The sequence below is a fragment of the Physeter macrocephalus genome, chromosome 13 (assembly GCF_002837175.3).
Source record: "Physeter macrocephalus isolate SW-GA chromosome 13, ASM283717v5, whole genome shotgun sequence".
NCBI classification, from domain to species: domain Eukaryota; kingdom Metazoa; phylum Chordata; class Mammalia; order Artiodactyla; family Physeteridae; genus Physeter; species Physeter macrocephalus.
Window position 1 is genome coordinate 81,766,567 of NC_041226.1, and position 22,959 is coordinate 81,789,525.

A 22,959-nucleotide genomic window follows, 5' to 3' on the forward strand; every position below is an offset into this window, starting at 1 on the left:
GCAGGCTCAGCGGCCATGGCTCACGGGCCCAGCCGCTCCGCGGCACGTGGGATCCTTCCAGACCGGGGCATGAACTTGGTTCCCCTGCATCAGCAGGTGGACGTGCAACCACTGCGCCACCAGGGAAGCCCTCGAAACTGATCTTAATGGAGATATGTGATTTACCCAATAGAGTTCAAAATAGTGGTCACAAAGGTACTCACTGAGGTCAGGAGAGCAATGCATGAACACTGTATGAATTTCAACAAAGATATAGAAAATGTTAAAAAGTACCAAACAGAAATCATAGAGCTGAATCTTACAATAACTAAACTGAAAATTTCAATAGAGGAGTTCAACAGCAGACTAAATCGAGTGGAGGGAAGGATCAGTAAACTCAAAGGTAGGGCAGTAGAATTCATCCAGTCAGAGGGGCAAAAAGAAAAATAAAAAATAAAAAAGAGTAAAGATAGCTTAAGGGACTTATAGGATACCACAAGAAGACCAATATGTGCATTACAGGGGGTCCCAGAAGGAGAATAGGGAGGGAAAGGGGTAGAAACGTTATTTTAAAAATAATAATAATGGCTGAAAACTTCCACACCCTGTGGAAAGAAACACCCAGATACAGGAAGCCTAAAGAATACCAAATAAGATGGGTCCAAAGTGACCCACACTGAGACGTATTATTATATTGTCAAAAGTTAAAGAAGACAGAATCTTAAAAGCAGCAAGAGAAAAGCAACTTGTTATGCACAAGGGAACCCTCACAAGACTGTCAGTGGATTTTTCAGCAGAAACTTTGCAAGTCAGAAGGGTGTGGGATGTTATATTCAACATACTGGAGGGGGGAGGGTGGGGAAACACCAAGCAAGAATACCCGGCAAAGTTGTCCTTCAGAATTGAAGGAGAATAAGGAGTTTTCCAGACAAAGCTGAAGGAGTTCATCACCACTAGACTAGCCTTACAAGAAATGTTAATAGGAGTTCTTCAAGCTGAAACAAAAGGTCACTGATTACCAATAGGAAAACATATGAAAGTATACAACTCACTGGTGCAAAGGTAAATATATAGTTAAATTCAAAATGTTCTAATATTGTCATGGTAGTGGGTAAATCACTTATAACTAGTATAAAGGTTAAAAGGCAAAAGTTTTAAAATAACTACAATAATTTGGTAATGGCTACACAATATAAATAGATGCAAATTGTGACATCAAGAAAAAAATGTGAGATGGGAAAGTAAAAATGTAGAGCTTTTGTATGCATTCGAAGTTAAGTTGTTATCACCTAAAAGTGAACTGTTTGAATATGTTTTATGTAAGCCTCATGGTAACCACTAAGCAAAAACCTGTTGTAGATACACAAGGCATAAAGAGAAAGGAATCAAAACATACCTTTAAAGAAAATCATCAAATCAGAAAGCATGAGAGCAAAAGAGGAAGAAAGGAACTTCAAAACAGCCAGAAAAACAATTAACAAAATGGCAATTGTAAGTTCATATCAATAATTATTTTAAATGTAAATGAACTAAATTCTCCAATCTAAAGACAGAGTGGTTCTTTTAGTCAATGGAGTATTGGAGGTCCTAGCCACAGCAATCAGACAAGAAAAAGAAATAAAAGGAACCCAAATTGGAAAGGAAGAAGTAAAACTGTCACTGTTTGCAGATGACATGATACTATCTATATATAGAAAACCCTAAATACGACACCAGAAAACTACTAGAGTTCATCAATGAATTCAGTAAAGTTGCAGGATACAAACTAATACACAGAAATCTGTGCATTTCTAAACACTAACAACAAGTTATCAGAAAGAGAAGTTAAGGAAACAATCCCACTTACCATGACATCAAAAAGAATAAAATACCTAGGAATAAACCTATATAAGGAGGTAAAAGACTTGTACTTGGAAAACTATAAGACACAAAAAAGAAATTGAAGATGACACAAACAGATGGAAAGACATACTGTGTTCATGGGTTGGAAGAATTAATATTGTTAAAATGATTATACAACCCAAGGCAATCTATAGGTTCAGTACAATCGCTATCAAAATACCAACGGCATTTTTCACAGAACTAAAACAATTTTAAAATGTGTGTGGAAACACAAAAGACCCCAAATAACCAAAACAATCTTAAGAACAGAGCTGGATGTATCATGCTCCCTGACTTCAGACTATACTACAAAGCTTCAGTAATTAAAACAGTATGGTACCAGCACAACAACCAGACACACAGATCCATGGAACAGAATATAGAGCCCAGAAATAAACCCATGCACTTATGGTCAATTAATCTACAAAAAAGGAGGCAAGATTATACAATGGCAAAAAGACAGTCTCTTCAATAAGTGGTGCTGGCAAAACCAGATAGATACACGTAAAGCAGTCAAATTAGAACATTCTCTAACACCATATACAAAAATAAACTCAAAATGGATTAAAGACTTAAATGTAAGCCCAGAAACCATAAAACTCCTAGAAGAAAACATAGGCAGAACACTCTGACATAAATTGTAGCAATCTTTTTGTGGCTCTGTCTCCTAAAGCAAGGAGCAATAAAAGCAAAAATAAACAAATAGGACCTAATTACACTTAAAAGCTTTTGCACAGCAAAGGAAACCATCAACAAAATGAAAAGACAATCTACTGAATGGGAGAAAATATTTGCAAATGATATGACCAATGAGGGGTTAATATCCAACATATATAAACATCTCATACAACTCAACATCAAGAAAACAAACAACCCAATTAAAAAATGGGCAGAAGAACTGAATAGACATCTTTCCAAAGAGGAAATGCAGATGGCCAACAGGAACATGAAAAGATGCTCAACATTGCTAATCATCAGGGAAATGCAAATCAAAACCACAATGAGATATCACCTCACACCTGTCAGAATGGCTATCAACAAAAAGAACACAAATAACAAATGTTGGTGAGGATGTGGAGAAAAGGGAACCCTATTCATACACTGTTGGTGGGAATGTAAATTGGTGCAGGCACTGTGAAAAACAGTATGGAGGTCCTCAAAAAACTAAAAATAGAACTACCGTTTGACCCAGCAATTCTACTCCTGGGTATATATCTGAAAAAAAGGAAAACGCTAATTCAAAAAGATGCATGCACCGCAATGTTCATAGCAGCACTATTTACAATTGCCAATGTACAGAAGCAACCTGTGTCCATCAACAGAAAAATGGATAAAGAAGAAGGGATATATATATATATACACACACACATACATACACACAGTGGAATACTGCTCAGCCATAAAAAAGAATGAAATTTTGCCATTTGCAGCAACACGGATGGACTTTGAGGGCATTATGCTAAGTGAAATAAGTCAGACAGAGAAAGACAAATACTGTATGATATCACTTATGTGTAGAATCTAAAAAAGAAAACTAGTGAATAAAACAAAAAAGAAAGACTGACAGATATAGAGAACAAATTAGTGGTTACCAGTGGGGAGGGGCAGGGAGGAAGGGCAAGATAGGGATAGGGGATTAAGAGGTACAAACTATTATGTACAAAATATTTATGTACAAGGATGTATTATTGTACAACACAGGGAATATAACCAGTATTTTATAGTAACTATAAATGGAATATAACCTTTAAAAATTGTGAATCACTATGTTGCACACCTGTATTTTATGTAATATTGTACATCAACTATACATCAATTTAAAAAAAAAGAAAAAGAAAAAAAGAGTGGCTGAATGGATGAAAAAAAAAAGATCCAACTCTCTGCTGCTTCAAAGAGACTCATTTCAGCTTTAAGAGCACACACAGACTGAAAGTGAAAGGATGGAATAAGATATTCCATGCAAATGCAAACCAAAAGAAAGTAGGTTTAGCTATGCTTATATCAGTCAAAATAAGACTTTAAGTCAAAAATTGTAATGAGACGAAGAAGGTCATTATACAATGATAAAGGGGTTAATTCCTCAAGAGGATTTAACAATTATAAATATTTATGCACCCAACATTGGAGCACCTAAGATATATAAAGCAAATATTAACAGATATGATGGGAGAAATAGACAGCAATGAGATAATAGTGGGGACTTCAAGACCCACTTTCAACAATGGATAATCATCCAGACAGAAAATCAGTAAGGAAACATTGGACTTAAACTACACATTAGACCAGATGGATCTAACGGAACATGTCAACCAACAGCAGGAGAATTCACATTCTCAAGTGCACGTGGAACATTCTCCAAGATAGATCAAATATTAGTTCACAAGACAAGTCTTAATAAATTTACGAAGATTGAAATCATATCAAGCATCTCTTCCAACCACAATAGTATGAAACTAGAAACAATTAGAAGAAGAAAATTGGAAAATTCAAAAATGTGTGGAGATTAAACAACATGCTTCTGAAAAACCAATGGGTCAGATAAATCAAAAAATATCTGAGACAAATGAAAATGGGAACATGACACATCAAAACTTATGAGATGCAGCAAAAGCAGTTCTAAGAAGGAAGTTTATAGTGATAAATGCCTACATCAAGAAAAAAGAAAGACCTCAAATAAACAACCTAACTTTACACTTCAAGGAACCAGAAAAAGAACAACAAACTAAGCCCAGAGTTAGTAGAAAGAAGGAAATGACAAAGATCAGACCAGAAAAAAAGGAAGTAGAGACTAAAAAATAAAAATCATTTTTTTAAAGATCAATAAAACTGAGAACTGGGTTTTTGTGTTATTTTTAAAAAAGAAAATTGATAAACTTTTAGCTAGACTAAGGGGGAGAAAACAAGACTTAAATAAAGTCAGAAATGAAAATAGGAGACATTACAACTGATAACACAGATACTGAGGCTCGAAACAACTATGGACAATTATACACCAAAAAATTATATAATCTAGAAGAAGTGGATAAATTCCTAGAAACTATAACCTGCCAAGATTGAATCATGAAGAAATAGAAAATCTAAACAATGACTAGTGAGGAGATTGAATCAGTAATCAAAAACTTCCCAACAAACAAAAGTCCAGGACCAGATGGCTTCATTGGTGAAATCTACTAAACATTTAATGAAGAATTAATACCAATCCTTCTCAGATGCTTCCAAAAAATAGAACAGATCAGGATGCTTCCAAACTCATTTTATGAGACCAGCATTACTCTGATACCAAAGCCAGGCAAAGACACTACAAGAAAAGAAAATCACAAGCCAATATCCCTGATGAACATTGATGCAAAAATCCTCAACAAAATATTAGCAAGCTGATTTGACCAGTACATTAAGAGGATCATACACTATGTCAAGTGGGGTTTATCCAGGGACATAAGGATGGCTCAATATACACAAATCAGTAAATGTGTGATACACCACATTAACATAATGAGGGATAAAACTCATGATCATCTCAATAGATACAGAAAAAGCATTTGACAAAATTCAATATCCTTTCATGGTAAAAACTCTCAAGAAACTGGTTACAGAGGGAATGTCCCTAAACATATTAAAGGTCATATATGCAAACACACAGCTAACATCATATTCAACAGTGAAAAGCTGCAAGTTTTTTTCCATAAGATCAGGAACAAGGCAAGGATGCCCATTCTCATAACTCTTTTTCAACATAGTACTGGAAGTCCTAGCCAGAGCAAATAGGCAAGAAAAAGAAATAAAAGGCATCCAAATTAAAAAGAAGCAAAATATTCTGTTTGCAGATGACATATTATGTATAGAAAACCCGAAACATGCCACAAAAAATCTGTTAGAAATGATACATGGAAACAGTAAAATTGCAGGATACAAAATCTGTATACAGAAATCAGTTTGTTGTTAGTGTATAGAAATGCACCTATCAGAAAGAGAAATTAAGAAAACAATCCCATTTAAATAGTGTCAAAGAGAATTAAATACTTAGGAATAAATTTAACCAAGAAGGTAAAAGATTATACACTGAAAACTATAAAATTCATAAAAGAATTAAACACAAATAAGTGAAAAGGCATTCCATGTTCATAGTTTGGAAGAATTAATATTGTTAAAATGTCCAAAAGAAGACCAAAAAGGACTTCAAATAACCAAAGCCATCTTGACAAAGTAGAACAAAGCTGGAGGCATCATGTTCCCTGATTTCAAATTATATTACAAAGCTATAGTAATCAAAGCAGTATGGTATTGGCAGAAAAACAGACACATGGAGCAATGGAACAGCATAGAGAGCTCTGAAATATACCCATACATATATGATCAATTAATGTTCAAGAAAGGAGCCAAGAATACAATTGGGAAAGGATAGTCTCTTCAATAAATGGTGTTGGGAAAACTGGACAGCCACATGCAAATGAAAACGGAGCAATTTCTTACACCATACACAAAAGCAACTGAAAATATGTTAAAGACTTGACTATGAGACCTGAAACCACAAAACTCCTAGAAAAAAACATAGGGGGCAAGCTCCTTGACATTGGTCTTGGCAAGATTTTTTGCATTTGACACTAAAAGCAAAGGTAACAAAAGCAAAAATAAACAAATGCTACTACATGGAACTAAAAACCTTCTTCACAGCAAAGGAAACCATCAACAAAATAGGAATTGGGAGATTGGGATTGACATATATACACTAATATGTATAAAATAGATAACTAATGAGAACCTGCTGTATAGCACAGGGGACTCTACTAAATGCTCTGTGGTGACCTAAATGGGAAGGAAATCCAAAAAAGAGGGGATACATACATACATATAGCCGATTCACTTTGCTGTACAGCAGAAACTAAACAGTGTAAAGCAACTATACTCCAATAAAAATTAATTTGAAAAAAAGATATCTGAACTAAACACCTTTTCAAATAATTGTGAAGGAAGTGATGTTTAAAAATAAATTACAGGGACTTCCCTGGTTGTCCAGTGTTAAAGAATCTACCTTCCAATTCAGGGGACGCGGGGTCGATCCCTGGTTGGGGAAGTGAGATCCCACATGCCGTGGGGCAACTAAGCCTGCGTGCCACAACTACTGAGCCCGCGTGCCTCAATGAGAGAGCCTGCGTGTGGCAAACTACAGAGCCCACGCGCTCTGGACCCCACGCACCACAACTAGAGAGAAGCCTGCGCACCACAACGAGGACCCCGTGTGCCGCAAATAAGACCTGACGCAGCCAAAAAAATTAAGAAAAATAAGTAAATAATAAAAAATAAATTACAATAGAAGAGGTTAAAAAAAAGCAACCTATGGAATGGGAGAAAATGTTTGCAAACCACGTGTCTGGTAAGGGGTTAGTGCCCTAAATATACAAGTAACCCATACAACACAACAGCAAAGAAAAACCAAACCAGTTACAGACTGTCCCCAGCTTAAAATGGTTTGACTTGTGATTTTTTAAGTTTACAATGGTGTGAAAGCAATATGCATTCAGTAGGAACTTTGAATTTTGATCTTTTCCCAGCTATCAATACGCAGTACAATACTCTCTCATGATGCTGGGCCGTGGCAGTGAGCTGCAGCTCCCAGTCAGCCAGGCACTCATAAGGCTAAACAACCGATACACTTACAACCATTCTGTACCCATACGACCATTCTGGTTTTGACTTTTAGTACAGTATTCAGTAAATTACATGAGATACTCAACACCATATTAAAAATAGCTTTTTATTAGATGATTGCCCAACCATAGGTTAATGTAAGTGTTCTGAGCATGTTTAAGATAGTAAGCTAACTGCGATGTTTGGTAGATAGGTGTATTAAATGCATTTTTGACTTGATGATATTTTCAACTTATGATGGCTTAATTGGGATATAGCCCCACCATAAGTCAAGGAAGAGCTATACCCAGTTTAAAAATGGGCAAAGGACCTGAACAGACATATTATATTGCCAAAGAAGAAATACAGATGGCCAACAGATACATGAAAAGGTGCTCAATATCACTAGTTACCAGGGAAATACAAATCAAAACCACCATGAGATATCACCTCATGCCTGCCAGAATGGCTATTGTCAAAAAGACAAGAGATAAGTGTTGGCGAGGGTATGGAGAAAAGGGAGCCCTGGTGCACTGTTGGAGGAATGTAAACGGATACATACTATGGAAAACAGTACAGAGGTTCCTTAAGAAATTAAAAATAGAACTGCCGTATGATCCTGCAGCCCCACTTCTGGGTGTGTATCCAAAGGAAACAGAATCCCGATATTGAAGAGACATCTGTATCCCCATGTTCGCTGCAGTATTATTCACAATAGCCAAGGTATGGAAACAACCTAAGTGTCCATCGATGGGTGACTGGATAAAGAAAATGTGAGATATCTATATAGATATAGATATCTATAGATATATCTCTATCTATCTATCTATATGCAACAACATATTATTCAGCCTTAAAGAAGAAGAAAATCCTGCCATTTTCAGCCATATGGATGAACCTGGAGGGCATTATGCTAAGTGAAATAAGCCAGACAGAGAAAGACAAATACTACATGGTATCACTTATATTTGGAATCTAAAAAAAAAGTTGAACTCATAGAAACAGAGTAGAATGGTGGCTGCCAGGGACTGGGGCATGGCGAAAGTAGGGAGAGGTTGGTAAAAGGGTACAAACGTTGAGTTATCAGATGAGTAAGGTCTGAGGATCTAATGTATAACATGGTGACTGTAGTTGATAATACTGTATTCTACAATTGAAATTTGCTGAGTAGAACTTGTATTCTGACCCCCCCCAAAAAAGTAAATATGTGAGGCAATGAGTGTATATTGATTAACTCAGTGGGAATCCTTTCATACTGTACATATATCAAATCATCTCATTGTACACTTTAAATATATCACAATTTTTTATCTGTCAATCATATATCAATAAAGCTGAAAAATATATAAATACAAAAGTATTGAATAGTTAACACCCTCTGAAAGGTGCCTAAGGTACCTCTTCAGGGATTATCAGAACTCACTTTGAGACCCCTGTTTTAAAACAGTAACACCTCTTTATATTGGTAGACACTTCCCAATGTAGGCTTTCAGATTGGCTGGGCAGGGCATGCACAGTGTCTGAGGTTTGGGGATGTCTAGCAACCTGTGGCTGGTAAGATCAAAAGCTGTTCACATATGTGTGAAGTTTTTATTACCAATTACAGAAACCTTTGAGTTTATCATATGTCTAAGAAATGGCAAAAATGTTAAGGAAAGAATTACCGTTCATGTGGACACATCCCGTGGAATTACAGCTGACAGTCGTGGGGAGGGACCGAGTTCTCCGTGTGACTGAGGGCTCAAGTGAGGGTTGGCCTCCTGTTTCACTTCTTCGTAATTCCTCTGCAAAACTTTCTTTTAATGTTTTCTGTTGTTTCTCATTTTGGATTTCAGTCCTTGGTTTTATTCAACTACTTAGTAATTTTAATAATTATATTCTAAACATGAACATAACAAAGGAGAGGAGCTGCCTATTGGGATTTTCATTGCTCTCAGCCTTGCTAGTAAATCATAGACACCAACTGAAATAATTCCTCAAATCTGACATGAAATATAGGCCCTTTGAAGGATCTCATTTACCATCTTTGGAAACAAGTTTTTGCTTGCTGAATAATAGTAGTACTTACTGAGTAATCTTCTCCCACTTCATAAATCCCAAGGCAGTGAAACACCTGCAGATGTTTCTGCAGCAAATCCAGCAAATCCAAGGAAGGAGAGTGGCTGCTCCAGCCACTTCCCAGCAGCCCACTGTTTCTTCCCCAACCTCATTCCTTATGGGGTGAGTGAATTCTGCACATGTGGAAGATCCACACGGACAAGGGCGTGAATTTTTTCACATCACACTATGAGAAAGGATCATTCACTTTCATCTCTTTCACTGAATTCTCATTTTGGTGTCTGTCTTAACTCTGATGAAAAGACATATAATCATCTATACTTTAAGCAGATTTGCTTTCTATTCTGTTCTTCCTATCTTTAAAATTAAGGACATGTATTAGGTCAAAGTGGAGAATTAAGTAGGTATTTGATCCTCTTGATCTGTTCATAGATTAATAGCAGTAAAGAAAAAGAAAAATGAGTTTATTTTCAGAACACTATTCAGAGTCGAGAGGGTTTTTAAAAAACAAATTTTCCCACTTAAATCTACCAGATAATTGCTTCAACCCAATCTTAGCTATAGGCAAGGTCTACTGGTAGTTATTTTTACATGAAAATTCAGTTTTAATCATTATTTTTTAATTTTGTCACTTAAGTTTAGAAAAATGCTGTCTGTCTTCTTTGTGTGCACTTCTGCCAGGCTGCATTTTGGTGGAAAGCTAGCAGTTTCTTGTAAATGGTTATCCCTATCTTCTTTGTATCAAAAGCATGTTTATCCTGTGAAGTTCTAAATCTCTCCCAGAATTCTTCATTGCTACACATCTAAACGAAAAATAAATACGTAAGTAACCTTATATCACAAAAGAGATTTTTAAAAAAAGTCTTAGTCAATTTAAACGTAAGCAGCCTATCCCATAGAAAGAATGGTATTCTTCAGTAATAGCATTTTCAGTAAAATAATTTAAATTATTATCATGGTAGAAAAATCAGTGTGCCAGGTTGAGAGCGGTGTGCCTACAGGTTACATACAGTGTGCCTACATACAATTACTCCATCACATGCTCATGGAGTAGCCATTTCCTACATCACTAGGATCATACTTTTCTGAATCAAAAAATGGAGCAGTTGATTGGACAGAGGATTCTTGTGCCAGTTTGGGGTGTGAGGGCCAATGTAGGAGATGCTATTTGGACACCAAACTGCTGGCATTTCTAGGATATATTAATAGGTGGTAGAACCCATGACGTTTGGAGTCAGGCCTTGCTATGGGCTGAATTGTGTCCCCCTCCACCCCAGTATTCACTTGTTGAACCCTTAGCCCCCAGTGTGGCCGTATTGAAGTAAAGAAGCAACTAAATGAGGTCATAAGGATGGGGCCCTGATCCGATAGGAGTAGTGTCCTTATAAAAGAAGACACCAGAGCTCACTAGCTCTCTCTGCCACATGAGCACACAGCCAGAAGGCTGCTGTCTGCCAGCTGGGAAGGCCCCCACCAGCACCGAATAAGCTAGCGCCTTGATCTTGGTCTTCCAACCTTCAGAACTGTGAGAAATAAATGTCTTTGTTTACGCTTCCCAGTCTGTGGTATTTTGTTATGGCAGCCTGAGCAGGCTGAGACAGGCCTGTCCCAGGAAACCCAAGGACTGCAAGGGAAGGAACCCAATGGTGGTGGCCTGCAGCAATGGCTCCTCTCTCCTGGACCCCCAAGTGTTCCTCTTTTGGATCATTTTGTCAGCTTTCAAATGAGATTTGTTAGTTCTTATGTTATTAAAAAATTCCTCAAGCTAAATTGCCTTATCTATCAAAACATAAAATAGAAATATCCTTACACCCAGCATTGGAACTCCTAATACTGCATCCTACAGATTGAACTGCTGCTACAAAACATAGACACACCAGCTGTTAGATGCCCTTCTTTCTGGAACAGCCCAGGTGTTCCTCCTGGGACGTGGCTAAGTGACAGCTCCACAATGCGCAACACTAACACCAGCTTTTCCGCAGTGTGGGGTAAAGTCCAAAGTGCAGAATGTGCTTCAAACCCTTTATAGACTCACAGGATGTTTGCATTTGCATAGAAAATGTTTGGAAAGATGTGTGCCAATTACTAACATTTTTACAGTGGCTAATAGTTGAGACTACATTGTGGAAGTAGAGCTTTTATGTTTTGATACACATTTTAAATCCTGCTTTGTAAAACCTCCGCAGACTCCGTCACCCCCCACCCCATGGCCTGTCATTCCTCCACGGCCCACCCACTGGACGACAAGCCCATGAAGGCAGAGACTGAGATGTTTACTACAGTTTATGCCAAGTTGGTGGAACTCAGTAAATATTTATTGAATAAATGCTCAAATGAGTAAAAAGACAAAATACCTTATATTGCAACTTGCTCGTTCCTGAGCGGTGTGCCTACAGGTTACATACAGTGTGCCTACATACAATTACTCCATCACATGCTCATGGAGTAGCCATTTCCTACATCACTAGGATCATACTTTTCTGAATCAAAAAATGGAGCAGTTGATTGGACAGAGGATTCTTGTGCCAGTTTGGGGTGTGAGGGCCAATGTAGGAGATGCTATTTGGACACCAAACTGCTGGCATTTCTAGGATATATTAATAGGTGGTAGAACCCATGACGTTTGGAGTCAGGCCTTGCTATGGGCTGAATTGTGTCCCCCTCCACCCCAGTATTCACTTGTTGAACCCTTAGCCCCCAGTGTGGCCGTATTGAAGTAAAGAAGCAACTAAATGAGGTCATAAGGATGGGGCCCTGATCCGTTAGGAGTAGTGTCCTTATAAAAGAAGACACCAGAGCTCACTAGCTCTCTCTGCCACATGAGCACACAGCCAGAAGGCTGCTGTCTGCCAGCTGGGAAGGCCCCCACCAGCACCGAATAAGCTAGCGCCTTGATCTTGGTCTTCCAACCTTCAGAACTGTGAGAAATAAATGTCTTTGTTTACGCTTCCCAGTCTGTGGTATTTTGTTATGGCAGCCTGAGCAGGCTGAGACAGGCCTGTCCCAGGAAACCCAAGGACTGCAAGGGAAGGAACCCAATGGTGGTGGCCTGCAGCAATGGCTCCTCTCTCCTGGACCCCCAAGTGTTCCTCTTTTGGATCATTTTGTCAGCTTTCAAATGAGATTTGTTAGTTCTTATGTTATTAAAAAATTCCTCAAGCTAAATTGCCTTATCTATCAAAACATAAAATAGAAATATCCTTACACCCAGCATTGGAACTCCTAATACTGCATCCTACAGATTGAACTGCTGCTACAAAACATAGACACACCAGCTGTTAGATGCCCTTCTTTCTGGAACAGCCCAGGTGTTCCTCCTGGGACGTGGCTAAGTGACAGCTCCACAATGCGCAACACTAACACCAGCTTTTCCGCAGTGTGGGGTAAAGTCCAAAGTGCAGAATGTGCTTCAAACCCTTTATAGACTCACAGGATGTTTGCATTTGCATAGAAAATGTTTGGAAAGATGTGTGCCAATTACTAACATTTTTACAGTGGCTAATAGTTGAGACTACATTGTGGAAGTAGAGCTTTTATGTTTTGATACACATTTTAAATCCTGCTTTGTAAAACCTCCGCAGACTCCGTCACCCCCCACCCCATGGCCTGTCATTCCTCCACGGCCCACCCACTGGACGACAAGCCCATGAAGGCAGAGACTGAGATGTTTACTACAGTTTATGCCAAGTTGGTGGAACTCAGTAAATATTTATTGAATAAATGCTCAAATGAGTAAAAAGACAAAATACCTTATATTGCAACTTGCTCGTTCCTAAATGAGAAAATTTATCTTTAAGCCAATATTTATCTTACAAATAAATTGTTTTATGACTAGAATTTCTGACTACCTGAATATTTTTATTTATGTATTTTGGTCTAGAAACCACCTAAACCTCACAGTGAAATAGCTTTAAAAATACTCAAGCTTTTAGGACAAATACTGATAAGAAATATGCCAAAATTTAATAGCAACTGAAGGTAGGATTAAGATGATTTTTAGTTCTTTTCTTTCTAATTTTTGAACAATGATTATGTACAAAAAATAGATTTTCATTACTTCTCTTTCCAAATGGATTCAAAGCTTATAATTACCAAATGTATATAAATGCCTGAAATGAGGCATTTGAATTTGAAATGAGGAATTTGAAAACTAATTCTTTCCCCAAGGATCTCTATCAATCTGCTACTGAGTTTCCCCGTGAAGAACAATGGCAAAATCTGCACTTAGGAATTCCTATGCAATTTCTTTTTCTGTTTCGGGTATTTGCTTAAGTTTAAGCATGAGTAGAAACAATATAAGTACTATTTTCAACACTCTCTCTAATGTGTGTCTTTTTAAAAATGTCACTTACCTTGGAATGCAGCATGATATATTTCTTCTTGCTAGAATTGCTTTGTTTGTGACCCTCACTGTCTTATATTTTACAGATGACCACTTTATCATTCTCTCTTCCTGTGCTACTTTTTCCTCTTGAGCAGTCACTTAACCAGTTTTTTAGGTTATAGGTTAAAAAAAAAGTTTTATTATTGCACAAACCCAATGTTTGTCATTATATGAAGTTAAAATTTTCTAAATCGTTCCCTTTCTCTTTGAAATTCTGTGTAATATTTACCAGTAAAAATTATCTTAAGGTCTTACCTTTTGGAATTTTTTGCAGGTTTTTGACAGCTGCCCAATGTCATCCAAATCAAGAAAGGAGAAGATCTGAAGGATTATGTTGTCAGGCATGCGAACTAGCAAATCAAATTTCCCCTGACACAGATTCAAAGAATAATCCAGTACTTCTTTCTCAAACACTTTCTCCATCTGCCCTAAATATCAGTGAGAAAGAGAAACTGAGAGACAGACTAAATTATGACAGGCCAAGTGGATCCCATCCACTCTAAAAAAGTCACTTGAGTTTAAAAGCACCTGTGCTTCTTAACACAGATGAACCTGTCTTTATAATAAAGTCCTGTCCCACCGAAGAGACAGTCACCATTGAGCAGTCCTAGCTTAAGTGGAGTAGATACTCCCATTTATGACGTTCTTTACATCCAGACAACAGCTCTTTGGAGAGACAGTTATTATCACATTCATTCATCACATGGTCACTGCGTGCCTCTGTGTGGCAGGCACTTTTCTAGGCATCAAGCATTCCGTGGTGAGCAAAGCAGACCAGTTCCTGACTTCACAGGCCTCAATACCCTTCCTTTCACTTAAAAGGAGTGGAAACTCCTAAGAGCTCCCAGTCTTCCTCAAATCCTCCACGTCGTAAATGGCAGAACCAGTTCCCCTAAATCAGGAATTCTTAACTCGAAATCCGTGTTGGGTGCTCTTGTAACATTGTTATTCTTGTGGTCATCCATAGGTTCCCTAAATTAGTATCATATTATGAATAAGCATGTCATACATTTTTCTGTGGAATGGTCTCTATAAGCTTTCATCAGATCCTCAAAGGAATAACTTTTAAAAAGTAAAAATTTTTATACATTAGGCTGTCAGTAATCCAGCATTAAATTGTTTTCACAATCTTCTTGCCATAAACATAAAATGGAGCAATTCAATATTATAGGCAGAGACTGTCATCTAAAGTAACAGACAATAAGTATGTTCTCTCCAGTGAAGAGTTGGGGGGTGATCACTGTCACCTTCTCCATACTGAACAGAACCTGCCCCTCCCCCCACTGCAGCTCTCCGCCCCTCCCACCCTCCCCAGGCCCACGTGGCCCAGGCCAGTCCGGTCAATGCAGCCCCCCGACGTGGGCCGGTCTTCTCCTAGCGTGTGCCTGGGGGCTGCGCTGGCCAAGTGACGTGCGAGTCCAACAGGATGGCAGGGCAAACTCACCCTGTCCTTCTGTATGTGACCAAGGAGGCCCCAGGGGAGTCAGCCTTCCCATGGAGCTGAAACGTGCACTCAGAGCAGAAGTGAGAAGATGGTGGGCTCCCGTCGTCGGCAGTGCTGGAGCTGCTGGACCGGCTCACCCTGGAGCCCACCTTCCTGTGGGCTTGTTGGGGGACGGGGGCGTGTTTTGTTACTAAAGCAGTGTGAGTGACTGTGTTTATTACTTTAGTGAAATCTGATCGTAACTGACAGCTTTGCTTTGGGTTGAAAGTATGAGAAAGCTTTGGAAAGCTGGGAAAACCCAGCTGCTCTACTGTGGTGAAGCTCAGAGTGTGGTTCCCCAGGCCTCAGCTCTTCTCAAGCCCTGCCTCAGAACTACTGATATTCTAGGGCCCAGCCGTCGCCCTGCAGGTGATCAGGTGATTCTGATGCTTCTAGGGACCCCTTTCCCTCCACCATGCTGCCTTGTAAGACCAGGAGGCCACACCAGTTTTCAGCCATAACCTCCATTTACAAAATAACCACAGAGAAACACCCCAAAGGCTCAAGGTTCTAATCTAGAGCTGACTGATAGGTTGCGATAAAGCTGTGGTTCGTCTTGCAACTTTGACTAATTAAACAAGAAATAGTCAGAAAAATTCTCGGTCTTCCAGGTGTCCTGGAACCTAGCCTTTCCATTGAATACACATTTCAATAAACCTCTAGTGCTGCTTCTAAGAGGTAAAGTACAGGTTCTACCCTCTAAGGAGTAAGGGGCACGGCTGCTCCTTCACCTCCGCACGCCACAGACACAAGCTCCCACTTGCCAAGGACAGCCCTACACCTACATCATTCGTTCGGTTCGGCTCCGCTCGTCTGAGTGTGAACTTGGTGCTAGGGACTGTTGCTACAGCCTCAAGGCACAAAGCACGAGCCTTTGCTGATAACAGTCTTTCCATCTGGCAGGGACATCCACACAGGTGAATGGACGATTATGATTCACTGGGATATGAGCTGAAATAAGGTGTGGACAGGAAGTATGGATACTTCTTACGTTCTCAATCATCTTCTCCCCAGGTACACTGATCTATTTGGGAGGAATAAAATTTGGGCATAAACATTTGGGGTCCCTTGCCCTGGCAACAGGAGGCCGGAGCTCCAGCAGGGAGGGGCTCCTGCCTGTGACCCCGCCTCGCGAGGGACGCAGAGGCGGTGGGTGACGACCCGTGGCCGTTCGCAGCAGCGTGCGGGGTGTTGCTAGCGGTGCCCGAGAGGCGGCACCTGGCACAGAGGCTGCCCTGCCTCTGTGGCTTCGGAGCCTCATCCCATTCTCCAGTCTTCCAGCTGATTCTCTGAGCTGTTTGAGATGCTTCCAGTAAGTTCTCTTTCTGCTTAAGTCAGCTAGGATTGGTTTCTGTTGCTTAAAACCAAGAATTTCAAAAGAAAACTGAGAAACAGGGAGACGGTTAGAGGCAAGAGTAAGGAAATTTGGAGAAAGGAAATTTGGGGAACTAAGTTACACTGCCCTGAGTAAAAATCCCACTAATATCGAGGAATGAGAATCTGGCAGCCTATGTCCTATGGTGGAAAACGGCCAACTACCCGTGGTCACCTGAAATAAACTGTTCATAATGGGTCGGGTTTGGGGAAACTGCATTGGTGCTGCCACAGAAGAGGGATTCAAGATTGTAGGGAAGAGAAGCAGTTCCTAACAGCACTGAACATCGTCAAGTGGCAAACAAAACGTCTGAAGTCGTCAGACATAAGAACTGGGACTTGCTATGCACGTGCTAAAATAGTTTATGCCTTACAGTCAGAGGGTTGAAGTAGCCACAAAATGTCTGCGTGAAAGTTGGTTCAATAACCTGGAAAGAATGAGACTCTGTGTGTCAGATTGAAGGTATGTAGCAGGCCTCCACTGGCTCCGAATACGTCAGACTCACAAATACCCGGTTGATCCTCCACGCCATTCCCCCACCAAGGAAGCTGATTTTCTTATGCTCCCCCCATGCCGCCGCCTTTTCCAGATCTGAAGCAGCCAACGACAGAGTCAACGTCTGGAGGAGGCGGCTTCCAACCAAAAGAACAAGCACTTTGTTAATTCACGTCAGCAAACGTGAGGGGAGCAAACGTAGGGATGGATCCCGAGTGTAGGGTTCTAGACAAGAAAGAAAAGAATCCTAGGTTGGACTGAATTTATGGACAGTGTGGTGGTTTAAACATCCGTTCTAGTTGTTTACTCAGCTGATCGATAGCAGCCTAAACTCAGTGGTAGCCAAGCAAAGTCGAGATGCCAAAAATTTCCACCAGAATTCAGAGATTTCCGAGGATAGTAAGGCTGCAATGAACTGGTTATGGGCAACCCACCCTCTTCCTCTGAACTATGGCCCCCAAGGGTCCAATGGTACTCTTTTCTACAAAACTTTGAAAACGCACTGATGAGGAAACACCGGAATCTTTGAAAAGACTTTAGTGACTGCAATTAAAGTGGGCTCTGTAGTAGACTGATAGCTACAGTCTCATCTCTGGAACCTGTGACTATTACCGTATGTGGGAGAAAGGGGGGATCTTTGCAGATGCAACGAACTTAAGGGTCTCGAGACGGGGGGATTCTCCTGGATTGTCCGTGTGAGCCCTAAATTCAATCATGTGTCCTTCTAAGAGGGAAGCAGGAAAAGATCTTACTCGCAGACATGCAGAAGAGAAGGTGACGTGAAGGCAGAGCCAGAGAGAAATTGGAAGACGTGGCCTTGAAGGCTGGGGAGTTGCTGCCGCAAGCCTGGGGATGGCAGCAGAAGCTGGAGAAGGCAGGGAACAGACTCCCCCCCCAGAGCCTCCAGCGGGAGGGGCGCCGCTGGCGCTGATTTCAGACCTCTGATCTCCAGAACTGTAAGGGAATACATTTCTGTCCTTTGAAGCCACGAAGCTCACGGTAATTGTTACAGCAGCGGTAGGAAACTCTCAGGCTCCCTGACTTAAAGGGAAAAGGGATAATACAGGCGTTTTAGAGTCAAGGTCAGGAAGGTGACCCCAACAGTCAGAAGGGTCTGTATGGTAATCAGAAGAGCCCTGCCCCCAGTCGCTCTGGGGCTGAAATCGATGAACCGCCCACTAGATTCCTGCTTGGTCTGCAGAGCTAAAGCCCATTTGGGGTCTTGTGAACGCAGGTGTGCCTTGATTCACCATGAAAGTGAGACATGGCCCTTCAACCAATTTCTAGATAAGAGTCAGTTCACAGACCCAGAGATCTTTGACTGTTCGGAAAGATGGCTACATTTGAAGAGCCTTGTAAGAACTTACAAGTTTTTTTCTGTGACTCTTCTTCTATAGGCACTTACCTTAGATTGACCAAAATCCACAAGCTTACACTGTCTTCTGTTCGCAGGGCCTCTGCCGGAAAGATGCCGGGCAAGGATGCCAGCAGGACCTCAGCTCCTGACATCTTGTGAGCAACTGTGGAGGCGACTGTCTCAAGTAGGGTTTGCAGGGGACAAGCACGGGTGCACCCGATGGGGCCAACCTGGGGCCAGCACTGCTGCCAAGCTGGGTGCCCTGACGTGGTGAGCCTCAGGGACAGCTGGCACTTCCTTGTGCCCCCGCCCGTCCCTCTGTGTCCAACACACCATGCTGCCTCGACCTCCACGTCTTTGTGGCTTCGTCTGCTCCTGACCTGGCCGTCCCCACAGCTGCTGGGCGGCCTCTCTCGCTCACCTCCTCACACAGGAACTTGCTTGAGGTGCAGAATCTCAGGCCCCACCCGGACCTCCCGACCAATCAAGGCTCCCACATGCCTGGGCCTGCCTGGGAAAGTCACTCTCCACTCTGGACTCGGCACAGTGTCCGCTTGCCCCTCACAGCGCTGGTTGCCTGTTGCCCCTCCCCTCCGTCTTGGAGCACCGCAGACGCAGGCTGCTTCACCCTTTCCGCACCTGAGCCTGAAGTTGTTCCTGGTGCAGAGTAGGCACCTAGAAACGCCCACCAAGTGAATGAATCAACGCACCCTTCGCTGCTCTAACTCATGTCCCCACTCCTTGGATGGAATAAGAAGAGCAGCTGACCATGTGGCCCGTGCAGGACTCCTGGCAGCCACTGGACTGGAGGCTCCACGGGCAGCACTGCAGCTCTGCCCTGGGCTGCTGCATGCCGTGGATGCCCTGAGGGAGTTCAGCCGAGCGGGGCGGCCCCTGGGCTCCCTCACGGCTCCCAGACGGGCTTCTAGGGCCAGGAACAAAAGGCTTTCTCTAAAGAGGGAGGAAGGGCCAGCCACGGGTGCCTGGGACACTTTGCAGCTGCCACACCCCTCAAAGCCCAGTACTTGCTGCGCTGCTGCTTGTTCAGCAGGAAGCCTGCAGGGGGCGCCCTCACTGCTCTAGGGAGGGTTGTTTCTCGTTCTAGGTGGAGAGAAACCATCCACGACTTCCAGATGACCTGCCCCCAAAAGCAAACACACACAGTCTGGCACAGAAGTTGCCCACCGCGGAGGCCAGAGAGCAGAGCTCCCAAAACATTCTCGATATGGGCAAGGTGAGTGAGGCACTGGCACAAAAACTCAGTAGTTGATGTAAATACTATTTCCGTGCAGTATTTTTAAAAATCTAAATTAATGCTAAGGAATCTATGAATAACAAAATAGAAACTTTTTTTTTTTTTAAAGTAAGAATTGGATTTATTTACAGAGAAACACACTCCACAGACAGCGTATGGGCCATCTCAGAGGTCAAGAGGCCCCAGGGTACAGGGTGGTTAGTTTTTATGGGCTGGGTAACTTCTTTTTTTTACTTCCTAAATTTTATTTATTTATTTATACAGCAGGTTCTTATTAGTTATCTATTTTATGCATATTAGTGTATACATGTCAATCCCAATCTCCCAATCCATCCACCACCCCCCACCACCCTAAACATTTTTAATAAAGACAGACAGGATCCAGCCAACTCCTTCGGCTGGTCTGTGAGTGTAGACGTGACCCGTGCTCCTGCAGCTCCAGTGTGGGAAGGGCTCATGCATGTGGATGTGTCATCTACACTGAAACCTTTTCATTGAGATTTACCATGAAGGAAAGCTGCTGGGCCCTCCTCCAGGCCCACTGGATCACAGTCTGCATTTATTAAGCACCCAAGCGGTACTTATAAGCTATGTCAGACTTTTTCACCTTCTCCAGTCTCTACGGGACTGGCTGATAAACAATGTGTAGGGTTTGTATGCCCCAGAAAATCACAAAACGTGCTGAGGAATTAGGGAAGACTTGGCCCAGTTTGAAACTACTAAAGCTTTACACTTAGCCTACTATTGTTTCCTTAACAAGTGGCCTGCAAAACTTTTGCTCCTGTACCTCCCAAAAGAATTTTCATAATTTAATTTCACATACTTTCATCTTAACGAGCAGGATAAAATTCCCTGCAATAAAAATGTGCATATTCATTAACATTTTGGACCTCCTATCATAAGGTCTTAAGTACTAAGAAATATCTCTATTACAATAGTACATAACTAATGAAAACAAATATTAAAATAGAGGTATAAACTGCTATAGCCTGAATGTTTGTGCCCCTCCCCCCCAACTCACATGTTGAAATCTAACCCGCAGTGTGATGGCATTTGAATGTGGGACCTTTGGGAGGTCATTAAATCATGAGGGTGGAGCCCTCAGGAATGGGATTAGGATCCTACAGAAGAGGCCCCAGAGCGTCGCTCACCCATTCTGCCGTGTGAGGACACAGTGAGAAGACGGCCACAGATGGACAAGGAAGCAGGCTCTCACCAAACACTGAATCTGCCAGCCCCTTGATCTTGGACTTCCCATGTCAAGTACTGGGAGAAATAAATTTCTGTTGTTTATAAGCCACCCAGTCTAAGGCAGTTTCCTATAGCAGTCCAAACCAACTAAGACATAAACATAAAAAGGATGATGGTTAGAAATCACCTTCCTTGAATGAAAAACAGCAGGCTGTTTATAATTCTCGAAACTGGTGAGGGCCCAGTTTCACTCTCTACTCTCTCTACTTATGTGGATGTTTAAAATAGTCAACAATAAAGTGTTAAAAAGAAAATTCCTCTCAGAAAGATGGGGATATTTTTCCCAATGGGTTCATATATTGACAGATGAATTTAATGAATACCTTTTGCTAGTAGAATAAGACAATGTTGGACAATTCTATTCCAGGTTTCCATTTTTATTGATCTAACTGCTGAGAAACCTTGGTGACACTGAATGGAGCAGAGGATTTTTGTTATAAAATACCACTTAATCCTTTAAAATTCTTTCAGGTTATATACCAAATGTTCATAGTTATCTCTAATCAAAAATTACTTCTAATGTCTACCATTGGATAATTCTTCTAATTTAATTGAAAGCAAAGAATTAGAAATCATCTGACTTTTGAAAGGCTTTGCAATTCAATGATTGGAGTCGTTCAGTTTCTCGGTTCCTGGGAAGTATACAAAAGTCTTTTCCAACATCTCAAAAAATTATTAATTGTACCTGCTAGTCTTTCATTCTTGGTTTATTATTATTTTTTTTGGCTGCACCACACGGCATGGGGGACCTTAGTTCTCCGACCAGGGATCGAACCCACAGCCCCTGCAGTGGAAGCACCGAGTCCTAACCACTGGACCACTGGGGAAGTCCCTAGTCTTTCGTTCTTGGAAGTGAACAGTTTAATCTGATCTACTCCAAAAGGCTTGGGGAAAAGTAATCAAGGCAGTCATTTCAGAACATTTTTGCCAGTATAATATTTTCGTAGAGAGTTTTCTAAAGCCTTGGGTTGCAAATTTAATGAATCCAATTTATGGAAAATAGTCACCATGAAATAACCTTTGCCAATTAGTTCTTACTATCAAGCCAATCAGCCAAATCAGCCTTATTTATTCAGAAAAACTTCATTTTTCAATTCAAATAAACATGAAATTGATGTCTCAAAATGAGGACTTATTTATACAAAAATTAGAAACATCTTGTAAGTAAATGCAGTAATGTCAAGATTAAAATTATATGGAGTTAATAGTCTTTCGTATTACCTAATTTAAAATAACGCGTAGCTAAACCAATGGGTTATTGAAGAAGCAAAGAATGTGATAATGGAAGTTATATTTCTTCAGTAAATATGTGTACGTGAATATATCAAACTCTAGCATTGGGCTTTTGGGAAAAATTAAATAAGATTTATTTTAAAACTCACAAATCCTTTAATTTTGTTTTATACCACTACCAAAGCTCTTATATTTACCATTTTAAAAAACAGTAAAATATACTGCTAAAAGCTACCCTGTCTGGCAACTAGCATATAAATTTACTTTTTAATCAATGAGAGGCATGAATAATAAAATATTTAATTGGATGAAGAATGATTGTAATTGGTAAATATACTTGATCAAAAGAGTTTTTTTTAACTATCTTAATGATTACTACACACCTTATCAGGAAGAAATCACATAAAATTTTACCCACAGACTTTTATGGAATGTATTTTGGAAATAGTCCCATTAACCAGTTTTCTCTAACTTAGCAAGCTTATTTCAGCCTGCCTTTACTATTTAAACTGCTGTTCCCTAAATTCTCCTCTGAAGTAGCTCATTCGCTCATTCCACACTCACAAGCTCACAAGCTGATTAA

At 40.6% G+C, this 22,959-nt stretch overlaps 1 protein-coding gene across 1 annotated transcript in view; it reads left to right on the plus strand.

The window, feature by feature from the left end:
* The window catches only part of UPF3A (UPF3A regulator of nonsense mediated mRNA decay), a 48,562-nt gene extending 34,025 nt beyond the window's left edge, over positions 1 to 14,537 (plus strand). Inside the window, 2 exon segments of the mRNA XM_024117457.3 lie at positions 14,202 to 14,425; positions 14,428 to 14,537. Of these exon segments, the coding sequence (XP_023973225.1) occupies positions 14,202 to 14,425; positions 14,428 to 14,468 (265 nt within the window). The 3' untranslated portion in view covers positions 14,469 to 14,537.
* Positions 14,538 to 22,959: the final 8,422 nt, after the last annotated feature.